This window comes from Echeneis naucrates, chromosome 11 (genome assembly GCF_900963305.1).
Source record: "Echeneis naucrates chromosome 11, fEcheNa1.1, whole genome shotgun sequence".
NCBI lineage: Eukaryota > Metazoa > Chordata > Actinopteri > Carangiformes > Echeneidae > Echeneis > Echeneis naucrates.
In genome coordinates, this window is record NC_042521.1 from 11,135,506 (window position 1) to 11,152,881 (window position 17,376).

The 17,376-nt window shown below is 39.5% G+C and overlaps 2 protein-coding genes across 6 annotated transcripts in view; both read right to left on the minus strand.

Annotated features, from left to right (window-relative positions):
• Positions 1 to 107: 107 nt before the first annotated feature.
• On the minus strand, positions 108 to 6,028 carry fam133b (family with sequence similarity 133 member B). Of its 4 annotated transcripts, none has more exons than XR_003841256.1 (9): positions 5,874 to 6,028; positions 5,071 to 5,168; positions 3,938 to 4,016; positions 3,509 to 3,740; positions 3,102 to 3,126; positions 2,548 to 2,646; positions 2,358 to 2,396; positions 1,336 to 2,225; positions 114 to 1,158 (listed from the first exon to the last, which is right to left on the minus strand). XR_003841256.1 is itself a non-coding variant. In XM_029514368.1 (5 exons), exons 1-4 carry the CDS (start codon positions 5,895 to 5,897, stop codon positions 3,561 to 3,563), a joined length of 381 nt encoding a protein of 126 aa, XP_029370228.1. In that variant the 5' UTR covers positions 5,898 to 6,028; the 3' UTR covers positions 2,548 to 2,646; positions 3,102 to 3,560. The 4 variants fall into 4 exon arrangements, 1 of the variants encoding a protein (XP_029370228.1); XR_003841257.1 differs by having other exon boundaries at positions 3,102 to 3,129; XR_003841258.1 differs by lacking the exons at positions 3,938 to 4,016; positions 5,071 to 5,168; positions 5,874 to 6,028 and having other exon boundaries at positions 108 to 1,158; positions 3,102 to 3,541; positions 3,627 to 3,686.
• Positions 6,029 to 8,622: 2,594 nt separating this feature from the next.
• The window catches only part of cdk6 (cyclin dependent kinase 6), a 28,408-nt gene continuing 19,654 nt past the window's right edge, over positions 8,623 to 17,376 (minus strand). For both annotated transcript variants that reach the window (XM_029513859.1, XM_029513858.1), the window contains 4 exons: positions 16,727 to 16,836; positions 10,063 to 10,113; positions 9,795 to 9,930; positions 8,623 to 9,658 (listed from right to left, as the gene is read on the minus strand). In XM_029513859.1, coding sequence (XP_029369719.1) covers positions 9,506 to 9,658; positions 9,795 to 9,930; positions 10,063 to 10,113; positions 16,727 to 16,836 — 450 coding nt within the window. In that variant the 3' untranslated portion in view covers positions 8,623 to 9,505. The remainder of the gene's footprint in view (positions 9,659 to 9,794; positions 9,931 to 10,062; positions 10,114 to 16,726; positions 16,837 to 17,376) is intronic.

Here is a 17,376-nt window from a genome sequence, read left to right on the forward strand (position 1 = left end):
CACAAGACCGGCCTGTAAAGCCTCATTCAAAAACACTCATGCTGCCTGGAGTGAAATTTTATTTTGAAAGTATTCTTCCCCTGACAAACTACAAGCTTGGGAGAGGCAGGTACAGATTTTATTCTGTGTAATAAGTGATTTTGAATTTTAAAGCTCTGAAGATAAACCAAACTTTCAGTAATTAAGTCACATGAAAAATTAAATTGCAAGTGAATATCTTTGTTTGTAGTATTCTGCATTTAAGTTCAATAAAATATAATTGTCACATAATATAGATTAGACGAAGCCACGTTTTGTGTTCCATACTTCTGACCTGATTTAAGTAGCGAGATGCATTTCACAGGAAAAGGTAACAGGGCCATTCAGAGTGGGATAGGGATAAGCATACACAAACACACAAAAGCCAGCAAAAAAGGCTAAAACAATACTTTAATGAATTACTATTGTTTATACATTTAGACTGCAGTGTAACAATCGATCTTACTGTACAATTATCCCTTGTATAAATGTTGACTGTGCTGCTCACATTTCTTATCACTAGTCCAACTTCAATATGAGGCTGGCAAGACATCAGGTGATCGGGTCTACATGCATGCATGACACAAGCATTAGCTTATTAGCCTCATCTAGCTACCAGAAATGCAAGGTGTCAGGTATGAAACACAGGGAGTAACTCCCTCGAGAGCCAGCACACTGAAGGCAAAAGCAAGTGCCAGTCTTCTGGAAATCTCCATGATGAACGGAAAAAGAAAGATTATGGAATTCACTTCTGGTTGTTGGCTGCACTTAAAAAACGATTTCCTATCGAAGGTGTGGCAATGAAAGTCAACCCAAGATATGTATGGGTAGTTTCCGTTTGGAGGGATGGGTGCTCCCTCATTTTCACCCCAGCATTACGTTTGTAGTTTGTAGGTCTCCTCAATCAAGTGTGGTGATCCAGGCTGGATGGGAGAAGTTTTGGGTGGTCGCAGGCCCAAATAAAGAAAAAAAAAAGAAAAAAGAAAAAGAAAAACACTACAGGTGAACTGCCAGGAGACCGAGAGAACCGTAAAGCTACGGTTGTTATACAAGCTCTGAGTCTGACTGACATGCAGCCTTCTTTTTCTTTTTTCTGCCATGTTTCTTGTGCTTCTTTTTTCTCTTCTTCTTGGATTTGTCCTGAGAACATAAGGCAATTTATATTCAGTAAGAAATGTCTTTTACATTTCATTATTTTAAATGACAGTTTGTTTACTGTGGTTATCTGAGAGAAGTCAGTTCCCCTGGTTGTATGGATCAAATCATAATCTTGTGCTCCATATGAAAAGAAGTTAATAAAGGAAGTAAATTGCTCACTGTGATTTTCTCCTTTTCTTCACTACTTAGTTTTTTCTTTTTTGCTTCGCCCTGTGGGAAAGTTGAAATGAGACCATGGAAAAAGGGAAGGCCAATTCAAGTAAAAGTTTCACAATAATGGCAACACTTTTCTACACCTACCAATCTTAAGAAGATAATTGGTTTCTGAACTAAATAGTTTTTTCTCTAAATTGTTGAACAAAACCCAGTGTTGTGCCCAAACCATGATAAGAAACCAGTGATGCTTTTGTATTGTTCTTGATGGAAAGAGATGTAACATCCGTGCTCTGACGCATAAATTTCAAGCAATGACAGGTTTGCAATCATCTTCAGTGGTTGGCAGACATAAGATGGTGGCAGATAAACCGGCTGATTTACTTGGTGGGAACAGTGGCTAATTATTTGGAGAAATCACAAATATGACTTAAAGAGATGTGCTTTGAAAAGCATGCTCAGCTTTCAGGTGGTTGGACACCTTCATATAAGGCTGATGATAACACCCTTTTCCTTACTGACTCCTCTTGACCTCATGGTCATGATGATGTCAATGTAAGACACAACTCATCTTTGGTAAACAAGAGTTTGCATCAGGCATTGAAACTTTTTAATTTTATTTACTTTTTTATGGTTTAGCATTATAATAACTAAAAGTGAATTACTGATAATTGGATACAGTTGACTTTGTGGGCTAATTAAGATAAATCCTTTCCTTAAATTTTGAACCGATGGGGTAAAAGAGGAACAAAGAAAACAGTCCTCCATTGCTCCTCTAACAATCACATGTGACTAATACTTACTGCCTCTTCCCCCTCAGAGTCTACAGAGGATTCTGAGGAGGAGTCCTTATGACTTCGCTCAGCCTTTCTTTTTCTTCTGCGGCTTTTGTCATCCTGAGAATCACAAGATTTACAAAGAAATGAGTGGAATGCAATACTTTTACATTTCAAAGCATCACATTTGGTGACCCTATCACAACAAACACATTATCATTAAAAGTAAATAACTAAACAAGTAAACACTACCTTGTCTTTATCCACCTCTTCCTTGATCCTCTTCTTTTTCTTTGTGGGGAAAAGCATAAATTAGGGCGATTGCTGTCATTAAAAATACCTTATTCATCAATATGTGAGCACCTTTTTCAACTTGAGTGGATTCAAAAGAGAAAAGCCAATTTTGCTATTTAAAAAAAAAAAACAAAAAAACAAAAAAAACCTTTGATTCAGCATCTGATTCTTCCTCTGAACTGTCTGATGCTTTCCTGGCCGATGACTTCTTTTTCTTCCTTTTTTTCTTCATACTCTTCTTATCATCCTGTAAACATACAGAAAGGCAATCAAACAGTGTGGTATGAAACACTGTTGAGCCACTTCTAAGAAAAGCTTTAAGACAAACAAAGCAGCCTACACTTTTTGTTCAAACTTAGTTTCAGAGCAGTTTTAATGTTTACCTTTACTCTCCAGATATATCAACTATCACAATCACCCCCCTGCTCTTTCTAAAACTCCACAAACTATTCCTCCAACACAGCAGCTGGCTAATAAATCAATGTGTTGTATCTTAACAAGTTGAGCAGCTTGTTTTTTGTTTTTTTTTTAAAAAAGGACTGTGCCTCTAAATTTGCAGCTGGATTAAAACTGCCTGAGGATCAATATGGTGGTAATACTGGGGATAAAAAGGAGAAACCCTTCTCATGTAATGGTTCAAGAAGGACACAAAAATGTTGCACCAAAATTTTCTATCACACACTACAGTATGGTCAGGCTTACCTCATCTTCAGATTCTGAGGAGGAGCTGCTGGAAGAATCAGAACTCGATGAAGAGGAGGAAGATGAAGAATGCTTGACCAAAACACAGTGAAAGCAGGGTTCATTAGACTTGAGGTTATTGGCTTGCTTTAAAGACCATCTCTCAGAGAAGTTGTGTCTGTGTGTGTGTGTGGGGTTGATATATAAGTGGTGAATATACAATAACCCAAAAATTAGGTTGCTATGGGCAGACTCTTCTCTCTGGAGGTTATGGCCTGCTTCCAGGGTTCAGGTTAGAATTAGACATAGCGACAAAAAATTTGCAGATGTGCAAGAGAGCAGGAATAGGGGAGGGGAGGGGGGAGAGAGAGAAAGAGGGCAAGGGAGAGACAGCTGTGGCTATTACAATATTGGAGGTCTCTCCTCACCCTGTTCAATTTCTTCTTTTCTTTCTTCTTTTTCTGAACACAAATGAAAAGCTCAAGTGAGTAAAGACGTTTTATGGGTGAGCTTGTTCACATTTTGGGTGAAGAATATACACCATACCTCCTTTTTGTCTTTCTTCTCTTCTTTTTCCTTCTCTGATGTTTTCTTGTCTTTTTCTTTATCCTTGTCACCCAACAACTTTTCTCTGTGTTTTGCCAGTTCTTTCTTCCATTTCTGGGGGAGGGGGGCAAATACATTTTTAAAAAATCATTCTTCTATACTTCCAAATGTTCTCCTTATGCAGCTTTGCTTTGAAGAATTATTTTGAAGCCAGTTGGTACACACCACTTTTGAGATTAGTTGAAGTAATCTAAAGAAAGATGATCAATATTAAAAAGTCCACATTTCAAGTGTGCATGACACCAACACACCTCATTCATTTTATCCTCAAAATCAGCCAGGGCTCGAGAGCCTTTCTTCTTCTTCTCCAACTGCTCCTTTAACTCTTCCCTAAAGAAAAAAAAAAAAAAAAAAAAAAAAAGAGTAAATTGCCTGCTATAAAAGTTGTTGTCCCTGAATACATTTTCAAGAATTACATCTTCTCAAACTCAAGATCTTCATCGTATAATGTTTGATCTTGATCTGCCACATATTTAAGAACAGGAATCTACAGTAGACCAACAAAGCTGAAGCTTAATGAAGACAAGCTTTCAGACACATAGGGGCGTGTGGTAATTGACAGAATGAATGTGCCCCCTTGCGGCTAATGTTGGGAATTTATTTAATTGGAACACTACACCAGAAGTGCCTTACCAAGATTATGCTCTTGGCATTTTCAAAGATACAATTTGAGATATCATTTGCAGTGGGGAAAAGGTCATGAAGAAAAACTCCTTCTTCTCTATGGGACAACTGCTGAAAGCTAGTGACATAAAACCAGACATGAAAGGGCTGGAAGATCATTTTAGCAGTGGTATGTATAGTCCTAAATGATATATTGTTGCAATGAATAAACCGACAGCTAGTTTGCCCACAAATATCAAACTCCTTGCCCCTCTGCTTTCAATCAAGTGGTGCTTCACTCCTGTTGTAATAGCGCCCAGCCCTGAAGTAATCCACATGCTGCAGCTATCACTGCAATGCAGGGCAACCTGTCATATTTTTGATACCATGGAACTGAATTTTGCAGGAGTAAAGGTCACTCAAGTTTTCTGCATGGTTAGATTTCAAAGATAGATTAAGAAGTCAGGAGAAGCTGAAACCAGTCTGTCTGTCAACTTTGATTTCCTCTGCAATTAACTATAAACTATACTCTATAATGTACAGCCAAACAAGGATACCACAATATTGTCTTCAAGTAGAAGAACAATAGAAAGAGCTTTAGGTGCCCTTTCTATTTGATCTGATTCTGGTTCTATGTAATGAGACCCCTGTTTTTTTAAGGGCTGCGTACTCACCATGACTGACTAAGACGAATAATATGATAGAACACCGCTAAATAAAGATGTCAGATTTGAGCTTTTATTACAAAAGAACAACTATTTGGAACTGCGTATTTACTCACCATGTAGGGCGAGGTCTGCTTAAATAATCCTGTATGGTTGGTCCAGAGTTCTGCACAGGCCCTCTGGCTCGTGCAGCAGCAATGGGGTTAATGTAAGCCTGAGACAGCAAAAACAATCAATACTTCACGAGCATCTAATAGAGATTGTTGAAATAGACACTTTCCTGTTAATTAATATCTTTTCTTTGGTATTGTTAGGAGTTCAAAGAAGAGTAGTAGTTATTCACATAAGTAAATGACAACAGTAGTAGTGTGGATACTGGGATTACACAGTATATTGAAAAAATAGCCTTACACCACCATATATATTTCATTTGCATTAACCCGTCTCTAATAAGTGATGGCAACCACATCATTTATAACTGGACTTAATGCAGGGCTGATGTATGTGATAGTTTATAATAAACCATGGACTGTCGTAGTATAAATCAATCAACACGTTGCAGAGAGAAATGCTCTAACCAACATCCACGTCAGAGCACTGGCTGATAATGCTGTGAGCTAAACTGAGCATTTGATGCTTACGCGGCTCCAGCTCTGCTGAAACTCTCCTTCTTGTATTGGCTACCAGGCGGTTCACGCCGACACAGTTTTGCATGGAGGCATTTTGTTGTGTTTTCAAAGGAAATGTGCTAAAGAGAGGCTTGAATGCCCAGTGCCTGGGCCTAGCTCCGGAATACCTGGCGGAGGGATATATTCGCTAGCTGTGCTGCCGCTGTTTACGTTTAGCCTAGCTCGTCCATCAAATGCAACAGCGTATCAACACATTGTCTATTTTAAATTGAAGGTGTCACATAACTCACCACTCGATTGTCTCTTTTGCCCATGTTGAATTAATAATGAGGAGAAACGTCCCACAGGGAGAACAACCATCAGTGTTACCTTGCTAACACCGACCTAGCCACATCAGTAAATGAAAACGCTACGTTTCTTCTTCTTCTGCTGCTGCTGCTCCCCCTCCTCCTCTTTCTTCTTCTTTAGTTTTTTTTTGTGTGGTAACTAACACACCAGTTAGCGCATTACCGCCGCCACTGTGTGCGCTTTTCTTCTTCTTCTTCCTTTTCACATTTTTCTGGCAGGTTGCTGACACTGTTTCTAAGATTAATACCGCCACCTACTGCACGATAGGACTAGATGCTATCCCCGGCCATTTTTACATCATGGTGTGAACAAAACTGATCATTTTAATGTAAAATCTATTGGCATGCACTGGAGCCTTTCCATGTATTGGCCCCTAGGGCAGTTTGCCCATAATGACACTGAAAGACCTTAATCGTCACTGAAAACTCACAAAATTGATTTATGAAATAGAAGCAGAAGACTGTCTGGCAGAATTCAGGTATTGGGTTCGATCATTTGAAAAACAAATGGAAACTACTCATTAATTATTCACGCTTCCAAAAGACTCCAAAAGAAATTCATAAAAAGCTGCTTTTTATTCAGCTGGTGCGCAACACAATAATAAGACACCAATGCCTACATTTATACATAAGTATAACTCCATGATTGTGGTGTTCCTTGTCATCACTTAATATGTTAAAAACAAATGTGACAGGAACCTATGTGTATTTTAGGCCTATATGATGGATCAAGCTGCATTGGTTTCAACAGTGAAAGTTCTCAAAGCTTACCAACAGACTTAAGGTTTATGATGCTGAAATGTATTATAGAAACCAATTATTTCATAAGATAATTCAAATGTTTACAGTGATTGTATCAAGTATACTTAGACTAAAACAGTTATCTTAATTGAAAAACCTATATGCCTAAAGTATTTGGAACTTCCATTGCATTGTATGCATCAATGACACCAGATACAGATCTTATGGAATAGAAAATTCACACAGTGCTTAGTTCAAGCAGAAAATTATACATTGCTCTACATAGTGTTCGCCCTCTAACAGTTAAAGGCTGCTGGCAAAAACAGTTCATACAGGCAGTTATCTTCAGACAGTAATGACTACAGTAACATATAGCGCATAAACAGGAATGACAGTAGACTACAATCAATGGCATGATCGTGGAACAGCTTGGAAAGAAACCTGAACGAGATGTGATGTGGTCAGTTAGTAGCCCAAGGATGTGCAAACTGTGCCCAAAAGATCTGGACGTCCATATACAAGAACCTGAGAAAGTTAGAGATTGTGTCTGTGTGTGTGCTAGCAGCACTATCTGTTAGAACGTAAACCAGTGTTAAAATGTTACTGTTCTGCAAGAACTACTAAATACAAAAATACAAATCTGCATAACTTGCTTTTCACTTTGCTTGTAAAAACTGAATTGTAAATTAAAGCAAAAAAAAAAAAAAAAAGTACACAAAATATTTGTGCATTATTTCATGATAAAAAAAACACCTGTAAAGTTTGTAGTCACTCTTAACCCAAAGCAAATGAAATTCAAGTGCCAACTGAACCAACCCAACATTTTGATTAGACAAAAATATTCTCGCTGTACAACATTCCACTGACCCTCACTACTCTACTTCTAGCCATTTTTGTGACATATCTATGGGCTGACAATGCACATATCGATAGTTTTTCTATCATTACAGCTTGTACTTATCACTACATACTGTACGGTACCAATGCCTATCCTTTATACATTCCTTACACTGTCAAACTATTCTTACACAAATTCGATAATCACCTAGAGTTGGTGTAATTGGTGTAAGAATATTATATGGCCCAGCATCTTTAAAAAAAAACCAAACAAACAAACAAACAAAACATTGAGAAGCAACTTGATGAAGACAAGAATAAGACTTGACAATAAAATTAAAATTAAATACAGAATATTGGTGGCAATACTATGCCAAATGTTTTAATGTTGAGTAGTGCTGGTGGGACTCTCAACCTGCTGCAACTGTGCATTACGGTATCATTTGAATAGTAAATAATTATAATTGTATTTCATCGTGATAAAAGGCCATGTAGGCAAACTAAAAGCAACTCATCAAGATCAAACAAGTGGCAGGAACTGTTGTATAGGGTTCTTTCGTCATGGTCTCAGCACCGAAATCAGCCCATTATGACGAGTCCTTTGAAGAGCACAGAAACCATTAGAATCCCGCTACTGGTCTGCAGTTACTCAGGACATCCTCAATGTGGCAGTGATATAATACCTATATTACTGGAATGATAAGTCACGACATGGCAGAGAGTGATTGGCTTGTGATACCCAGTAATGTTTCAATAGGCAGGCACATATAACAGTGTGCTAATGTAAGTGGTACTGCACACACCAAATGTTGTGTATGTGTCTGCTTGCAGCATACAACCACAATAAAGCATTAACATAGGTGAGAGCCACACTGTCCACACTGGCTCGCGTACGGTACGGTCCCCCTAAGTCAAGAGGACTCTTGCAAAGCTGAACACTGGTCATAAAGAGGGCCTCTGCTTAATGACTTCTGCAGGCCATCCATCCACCACTAAGAGTCAATCTGAGAAGCAAGTCTCTTTGCATTGTTAACACAGTTGATAATCAACATTTAACAACCTACCAGCAGCAAATACAATCCATCAGTTCATGGAAGGAAGATAGCTTTGTGCATTGTTTGGGGAGGGGGTGGGGGGTGTCTCCTTTCTTGACACTTTCGCTACCCTCTTTTTCAGAGCAGTTTCCCAGAGCGTTGTACATTGACTATAAAAAGTATTTTCACCCATGGTCATTTTCACGTTTTGCTTTTGAGTTTATGTACAACATGGAATCACAGTTGATTAAACTTTTTTGACACTGACCAGAAAAACAGTCTTCTTAATGCCGAAAAGAAAACAAATCTCTACAAATGTATTTGATTGACAGTGTAAGTTGCACCCCTCTTAACTATGACATCATTTATCGCTAATAATGCCAACTGTTAAATTATAGGCGGCAAAGGCTGTGGGTCATTTTTAGTTAAAAGCAAATCAACATCAACTACACCAGAGAAATAGACATCATAGCAATTGGGGTCAAAAAGAGTGAATCTGTGGGAAGGACAATGAAAGCAATAAGTATGGAGCACAGCAAGGTTGATCATTAACAAAAACATGGTAATAGAATTATAGGCAGGACATAAAGCTGCTGTCTAGTCACTACATGCAGTGACAGACCTAAACTTTTACAGACAAAAAAGACCTCTATTCAAATTTACACCACTAACACATATCACATAGACTCGTGGTTCTAATTATTGATAAAAGCACCTTGACTTAATACTGACCTTTGTAATCAGTAACTTTGTGTTCTCTATCCTATTTATATTTGATCCATTTGTACAGATTTTTTCATTTTGTCATTTAAGAGTTATCTGTTGATCAGTGTCAAAAAATGTTAATTAACACACATTGATTTAACGCTGTAAAAATTATAAAACATGAAGCAGACTGTGAAGCAGTGAGCTGAATGCTTTTTATAGAAACTGTATGGGATGATTAAGGGTGAAGGTGGACTGTCAAGCAGTCCTCTCCTCCATAGTGGGCTTGTTGCTGGGGATGGGCTGGGCTGCATACACACTTCTACTGTGGCTGTCCACGCTTTGAAAATAGGGGTGACTCAACGCTGTAAACGCTGATATCCTCCTGGAGGGGTTGAATGCGAGGAATTGCTGCAGAGAAAGAGAAGCAAGAGACAGAAAATGAGACGAACTATTGGTTCATGTAAAATTAACCTCAAGAAGAACTGTCATAATGATGTAGAGAATCCTATCAAGAAATTTTGAAACAGTGAAAAAAAGTATCCACCATTAAGAGAGCCCGTCCTTGTTCGTCCATGTCTGGAACTGAGTCCTCTATTGGCTTAGGTGGTCGCGGGGTAAAGGCACTCTGTGGTAGGCTCACCTCCTGGGGCCAGTCCTCTACTGAAGGTACCCCAACAACACTGTGGGATAACGACAGCCAGTCAGTTAGGGTCTCTCAAATTTAAGTCTTTGCTAAAAAACTAAACTTTTGCATTTACTCTCAAGAAACACGCAACTGAGGAGAATCAGGCAATGAAGTTATTAATGCTTACTCAAAAATCTTTCCCAGCTGATCAACATCTGAGTTTCCTCGAAATAGTGGTCTGGAAAACAGAGATTAAAATTGGTTATGTTTCAATGCTGCAGCTGAAATATTTGTCGAGTCAATACTTTATAGTTTATAACGTATGAAAAATAACTACAGATGGCAAATCATTAATTCTAACGTTGTTCATGTTTGCTATCTCACGGTCCACAGTGGATGAACAAACACTCTTAAAATATAAGCTTTTGGCCCAAGGAGAAGAGGAATGTACGATTCTGATGTGAACATTTGAAGTGGCTGCACACTCGCAGCACAATCTCATGTAGTCAGGATTGTGAAGGAGTGTTGGATGTGCCGCTGAAGAGGGGAGGGATGGAAGGATGAAAGGAGAGAGGAGAGCGGCAGCAGGGCTGCTGGTGGTTCCTGTGGTTTGGGGCCATCTTTGGATGCCCGTGGGCGGCCATGCCTACGCTGGCACCCGCACAAATTCCAGTAGTCATCATCAGCACAAGCCTGCTGGCTGCCACACGGGACTGAAGAACCCTATTTATCCTTTGTGTGTGTGTGTGTCTGCTTTTGGTCTCTCTATGTGAATGTGTGTAGGAAAGTGGGAGGGAGAGGCGTGTGAAAGAAGAGCCGGATTATTCTAACAGAGAAAGAGGTATGTGAACTAGACCTTCCTGCTGAAGTTCCAGTGAGAGAATTTGAGGAGGAGAAGACTTTTTCTGAACACCAAAGGTACCTGGAGCTTTACTCCAAATATTGTTACTTTTTCAAGTGGTTTGTCCAAGCTTATTAAAAAAAAAACAAAAAAAACGAAATAATAAGAAAGTGCACTGAGGTGAAGGGTGCTTTTTTTTTTGGCCTTTATTGAGTAGGACAGTTTGAAGAGTGACAGGAAATGGGGGAGAGTGTGGGGAATGGCATGTGGTAAATGACGAACCATCATCACAGACAAAGAGAGTTTTAAGCCTTTTGTTATATTCCATTTGTTTGAGATGATCAGTCACCAGTAGATGTCAATGTAATGCAGGATTCTGAAGCATAGATGTGCTTGTATGCATGTGCACATGCGTTTGGTATCCAGGCCTCAAAACAGTTAAAGTGCTCCCCACTTAACTGGAGTCAACAGAGACAGGCCAGCCACCATGTGCTCCCTCTGTTTGCATGGCTAAGCTTTGCATAGCTGAACACCCACAATTCTCTACAGCTCAGGCATTGGAATTTTAGTCACACAGGTAATTTTTGCACATTTTTAAAGTGACCGCAAACTCTCTGTCACATGCCTAAGGGCGGAAATGGAATTGTGATAATTTTTATTTCTTTGCTTATTTATAAAATAATATCCATAGCTAATGGATATCCCAGAGTTTCTGTTCTTGCACAATTGCTTTGAATGTCTGACATTTAAACAAGGGTGCAACACAAATACAGGTTTTTGGGGGTAAAGCATGTTACTGAGGCTTGAATGCAATTTAAGAGCAGAACAACCAGTTCTGACTGTTTCAATGGAAATAAAAAAAATCACCTAAAGCAAAGTCATCTTGCCAAAACAAGTAGGGCTGATAATTCCAAGAGGTCCATTTTTAAACCTGGAGTGGTTTGTTGGTTTGCTGGAGGGGGATAGCTGGATTCACATACAGCTGGCCACTGGCATGCACACAGTCGAGTGCAAGCACATATTTGCAAACATACTCAACGAAATAACCACAACAGAGGGCATTTGTGTGCAAAAAAAGCATTGTTTGCCATCCAGATTTTCATGTGCACATATGCATGTGCGTTTTCATATGCACACACACGTACAGACGGATGGCAGTGAACAGATGACTGAGACAGGGTTGGGACAGGCAGCTGAGTCACGCTTCCTTTAGTGCCAGCACAGCTCTGTCCCACATTCCAACCTCTGGAATGTGTGTGTGTGTGTGTGTGTGTGTGTGTGTGTGCGCCCGCATGTTTGCACGTGAGAGTGTCAATCTGTTGGGTGGGAAATGGAAAAGTGAGAGAGACATGAAGTTTGGGCTTGAGTGTAGCTTCTTCATGGGCTTAAGCCTGAGTCAGTGGGAACTGTGTGAACAAGCGAGTCCATGCTGACTTTAGAGATACTGCACAAATGAGCAGTGCTTACTTGTAAGACATGTACACGTGCGTACGCGCCTTTGCTTTGTTGTGGATTCATCCATTAAGCAACAAACTGAGAGAGTCAACACTGATGTGGGGCTTTTCCTGGCTCATTAACTCAAAAGGTTTAGCCTTTTTGATTGGGTGAATGTCAATAAGCGGACTCCCTCTCTCCCTCATTCATGCAGACCCTGCGTGACTCACGCCAACACTATCCCAGCCATGCAAATGCAGACTTGTATGCTATTTACTCAGATTCCTTTGACATCAAGCTACCAACTATTCTTGCTGCAGTGCACACTCATTTTTTTTACAGTGGCGTGTTTGACAATGAAAGTATAGAAGCTGCTGGGGGGGGCTTTGAAGCTTTGTGAGTCATAAGAAAAAATTCTAGGTTAGATTTAGCTTTTCTGACCTGCGGATTGAAGTGATGGGGTGAGTTGAGGTTGTTACTGTTACCGAAAGCTTACTAGCAGGGAGAACACATAACTAATATATATTTTAATTGCTTATTTCGTCTTGCCAAGATTCCAAAATCAAGAGACAATCAAAGTAGCATAATATAAAATTAAACTAATGCATGGATTTCACTCATTTGGAAATTAATATGCAAATGGTTAAAAATTTCGATAATACATATTACTTCAAAAATTTCTCTCTCTCTCGCTATATATATATAGACAATAGACAATGGGGAACCCCCCTCCCCCACACACACATATATATATTGCACGGATGAGATTTCTAAGTATTTGTTCATTCCAAGAAAAGGCATTAATTAAGGGACCAGTTATCTGAAAGGAAATAAAACCACCACTGACATTTGTCTGGTTTGTTGTATATGAGCTGTCAACAACTGTAATCTGCACTTCAACAAAACTGGAGACCAATAAACTGTGTTTTCTCATCTGCTCTTGTTCTGCGCTTTCACTCAATCACTCTTTCTTGTGCTTTCTTCCACTGTTTCTCCCAGGTGCCCTTTAATCTCTAACAGGTGGCCTTTTAAAAAGCCATCTTAATCACCTGTAGAGAGCAAGAGAGAGAGAGAGAAAGAAAGAGAGAGAGTGAGAGAGAGAGAGAGAGAGAGAGAGAGAGAGCAAGAGAGTGTAAGAGACAGAGTTCTGTTTATGGCCATATCTGCCTTGTTTTCACCTTAAGGCAAGGTGGGACAGGTGCCAGACAATGAAAACCCATGCGTATACACACACCAAATCTTTTTACAGCCTATGGTGCCAATGTGAGAGAAGATGTACCCTAAACCAGACAACAGACAAACACACATGCAAGTGAGCACACATGCAAAGCCAACTCATTGTTATCAGACAAGGCCAGCAGACTAAGATTCTGCCTGAGCCTTAAAGAAACACTGTATGAAACAACATGTGACCGTTGGTTTATGTCAGTTCCTTATTGGCAGTAACATCTTCACTTGTGATTGCTCAGTGCATTTTTTAAATGCTAAAGTAACACAGTCCTGGACTACGATTTTGGTTTTTGGGTTTGTATGAATCAAATCATCTTGTATGAGGTCTGAATAGCCACTGCCACTGAGCTCAAGACACTCAAGTGTCATATACAAATGTGACTGTGAATGCAAATGAGTAGCCTACAAGGCAACTCTACCAATACCAGTAACACATGTGAGGTACAAACTCACAACTGCAAACCTAAATAAAATAGATTGTTTCAGCATGTAACCCATTCGATACATCTTTTCACAGTTAAAAATATCCATGCAAAAATTTAAGACCTTGTCTCAAACCTTGAAAACTAAATCTTGGGGTTTCTTAGATTGTACATTTACATTCATGGTAGAGCTGAAACTAATGATTATTTTAGTGACGAACAAATCTCTTCATTATTCCATTGATGAATTGTTAAGTATTTTAAATGAATACCATCGATAATGCTAATCATAATTTCTTGAAGCAACTAACAGCTCAAACTTGGGCCAGCCATTGGACCATTAAAGCATTCAAAAAGTTTTTAAAGTTTTTATTGGCCTTGACAGCGTCATTCATGTGACTGTGATCCCAGTGGATAAGCCTAAGGCTGAATGTCTTCCACTTCCTGTCTTTACTGAGAGGAGAGCTGTCTTTTCTCTTAACTTGATGTTGAATGTCTGTTTTCGTTAGTCTCTGGCCACAGTGGTTATGGTTATGCTGGCGGATTTACTGTTACCTATACTTTGAATTTGTTCAGAAAATGTGTCCACTGTTTGCTGGCTAACTGAAAACATAACTCTTGAGCATATAATGGCAATCAGTTCAATTTCAATCAGCTTCTTGTGATCTGATTGTTTTTGGTTTTTGGCATTTGGTTGCCATTTCCACCAGGATTCCTAAAATGAGAACGTCACGGTAGGGCAGCTGAATAGGAGGCAGTGGCACGGCTGACAAAATATACATTTTTATGACTTTGAAAAATCATAGTATGGGGAAGGACACAACAAAATTAGATGGTTTTCAGTGCAATGGGTTTGCCCGGACCACCACAAAGCACCAAATAGTCCCTTACATAAGGAGTGAATGCAGGAAACAGGCTAGATAAGGCTATAAACAAACACAAAAGTATTTTTACAGCACAAAATAGGCATCAGATCTAAACAGCAGAACCATGGTACCACAGGTGTTTAACTCAACGTGCAAATGCCACAGAATATGATGCCTATCATTTCTATACTCTTTAAACTGTTATGCAGCCGTTCTCTGCTCTGTATGGAACCATTCTGTCATTATATTTCACCACTCACTTATTTGTGACCCATTTCTACACCACACAACTACACAATCTCTTTACCCTGTGTCACCCTTTGCCACTCCATGCTTTTCCACTGGGGCCCACATGTTAAGTGTGGCTGTGCATGTCGGGGTGTGAGGACGGTTTTGAAAGGAAGCAAAAATTAAAGGCAGGGCTGCTCCTCCTGGCTCTCAACCCTACCTCAAAGAAACTGTTCTTATCTAGTCCAAAGCACACCACTATGGGCTGGCCAGACCCCAACTCTCTGTTGATTAAAAGTCACATTTTTCAGAATGTGACTCAAAAATATAAACTTTTGATCCTTTTGAAAGGGTCCATTTAAGTGTAAAAATCTTTTTTCGTGGCATAAGCTGGCAGTTGACCCTTTTTTTTTTTTTAGAAAAATTATCCGTTATTAGCTTGGTTCTCCAGTGTGTGAAATTCGTTTAACCACAAACTGACAAATACCTACGCCAAGAAGCTTGACTCGCATGCTGTAACCACAGCAGGCAGTCTGTCATTACTGTAATGGCTTGATAAGCCAACCGAAATGTGATTCCTCAATACTTGCAACGCATCTGACAGGTGTCATTTAAGGAAAAGACGACAAATTTTAAATAACACCCAAATTACCAATTCTGTGAAGACGGAAGTTGATTAATCTGTCACCATATAACATATTGAAAATGAGTTAAAATTGAGGTAAAACTAATAGCAAAGCCTTTTTGAATTATCCATAACAACAATCCAAGTCAACCAGTCAATTCTATGGTAACAGCTCAAAGATGGATGTCATTCAGAGGAAACACGAGATGAATAAAATTGAACAATGTCAGATCCAGGACATCTCTGTAATAATAATAAAATAATAATTTGGGTCAGAATTTATGTAAACAGTGAAACCACTTCATGCAAAGACAAGAAGGCATATGCTTTGCAGTGATAATCCCTCCATATGGAGAACTAGTTACAAGGATATGTAGCACTCCAGTAATCCATCTAATATAGCCCTTTTCCACTCTATGGTACCAACCCAACACCAGTTACTAGCCTTATCTGATTTCTGGCAAGAGCTGCAGATTGGACGTAATCCTGTGCTGTTTTAGTATCATGTCCAACAAGATTTCAAGGAAGTTGAAGCCAAAATGTGATGTTATAACGTCACAGGCTTCTGATGAGAGAAGCCCTGTAGTGTAAGACTTATGGCTCTTATAATAGTGTCACAACATCTTTGGACAATGTGACAGTAGTAATGCTGCGCTGAGGAGTTAGTATGTGAAAAACAAATACCTTGTTCCCCAAGTTATGATGATTAGTATGACTCTCTAGTATGTGGTAGAAAAAATGCTAATGCCCAAAACAGGGCTTGCATAACAAAGTGGTAAGTAACGCAAGGATAAATATAATCATGTCGTGATGAAATTCAGATAGATGTCATATAGTCACACTGATGACAAACAAAAGGGGCTTTGGTTAACCTATTTCCTTCTTCAAATCACTTAAACATTAAAAATGTTTGAGGTAAACAACATTGGTATAACAAGACCCCTTTTACTAGAGCATGTGCCCCAGTATAAATCTGCAGTGTCCCAGTATGATGTCAACTGTCAACTGATGCTCACTGGGGGATACTGGTGGTTTGGAAAAAACAGACACCCTAATCGTAGATTTTTCTGTGATGATCCTTCCTAAGAAATGAGTCCTAAATACACTGATAAGGGTACGTTTCGAAACCGTTTTCCTAGTGAAGTCATCTGAGAAACGCACCAATATTTCAGAAAAATATCTTGAGTGGACTCTGTAGCTCTCACCTTCTCCTGAACATCTCGGCAAAGATGCAGCCGACACTCCACAGGTCCACTGGTGTAGCGTAACTGGACTGGAGCAGCACTTCTGGGGCTCTGTACCACAGTGTCACCACCTGCAATACACACAAACAGAAATGACTGTGAATTTACATGCACAATCACTTCAGTCTTCATCCAACGTAGCTTTACCTGCTAGCATGAGGTAAAGGCCCCTGTTTATGGGACTCAGACACACACAGACTCACACGCACAGGGTTAATGCTTCTCTGCCCCCATCTTAGGCTTACATAAGACATGAAATCATATCTGGCAGGCCTCAGCTCCCTACTCCCATTTTGGTGTACCCACATCACAGTCTTTCCACAACAATCCGCCACTGACACACACCAATGTACCTACATATAGAGTATATTGGCAATGACAGCATGTTTCCTAGTACAATGATGAAGGATACATTGTTTGACTAGATTCAACCTAGCAGATGTTACATTTATGTTCAATCCTGATATCAACTGCCCCACCTCAACATCCCCTTCCTAAATAGAGAGAGAGAAAATAGAACTACCCAACACTTCCTGTCTTTCGTTAAGCAATCTTGCACCCACCTGAGGTAGCGTGGCAGCCATTTTGTGCCACTTCATACTAAGCATGGA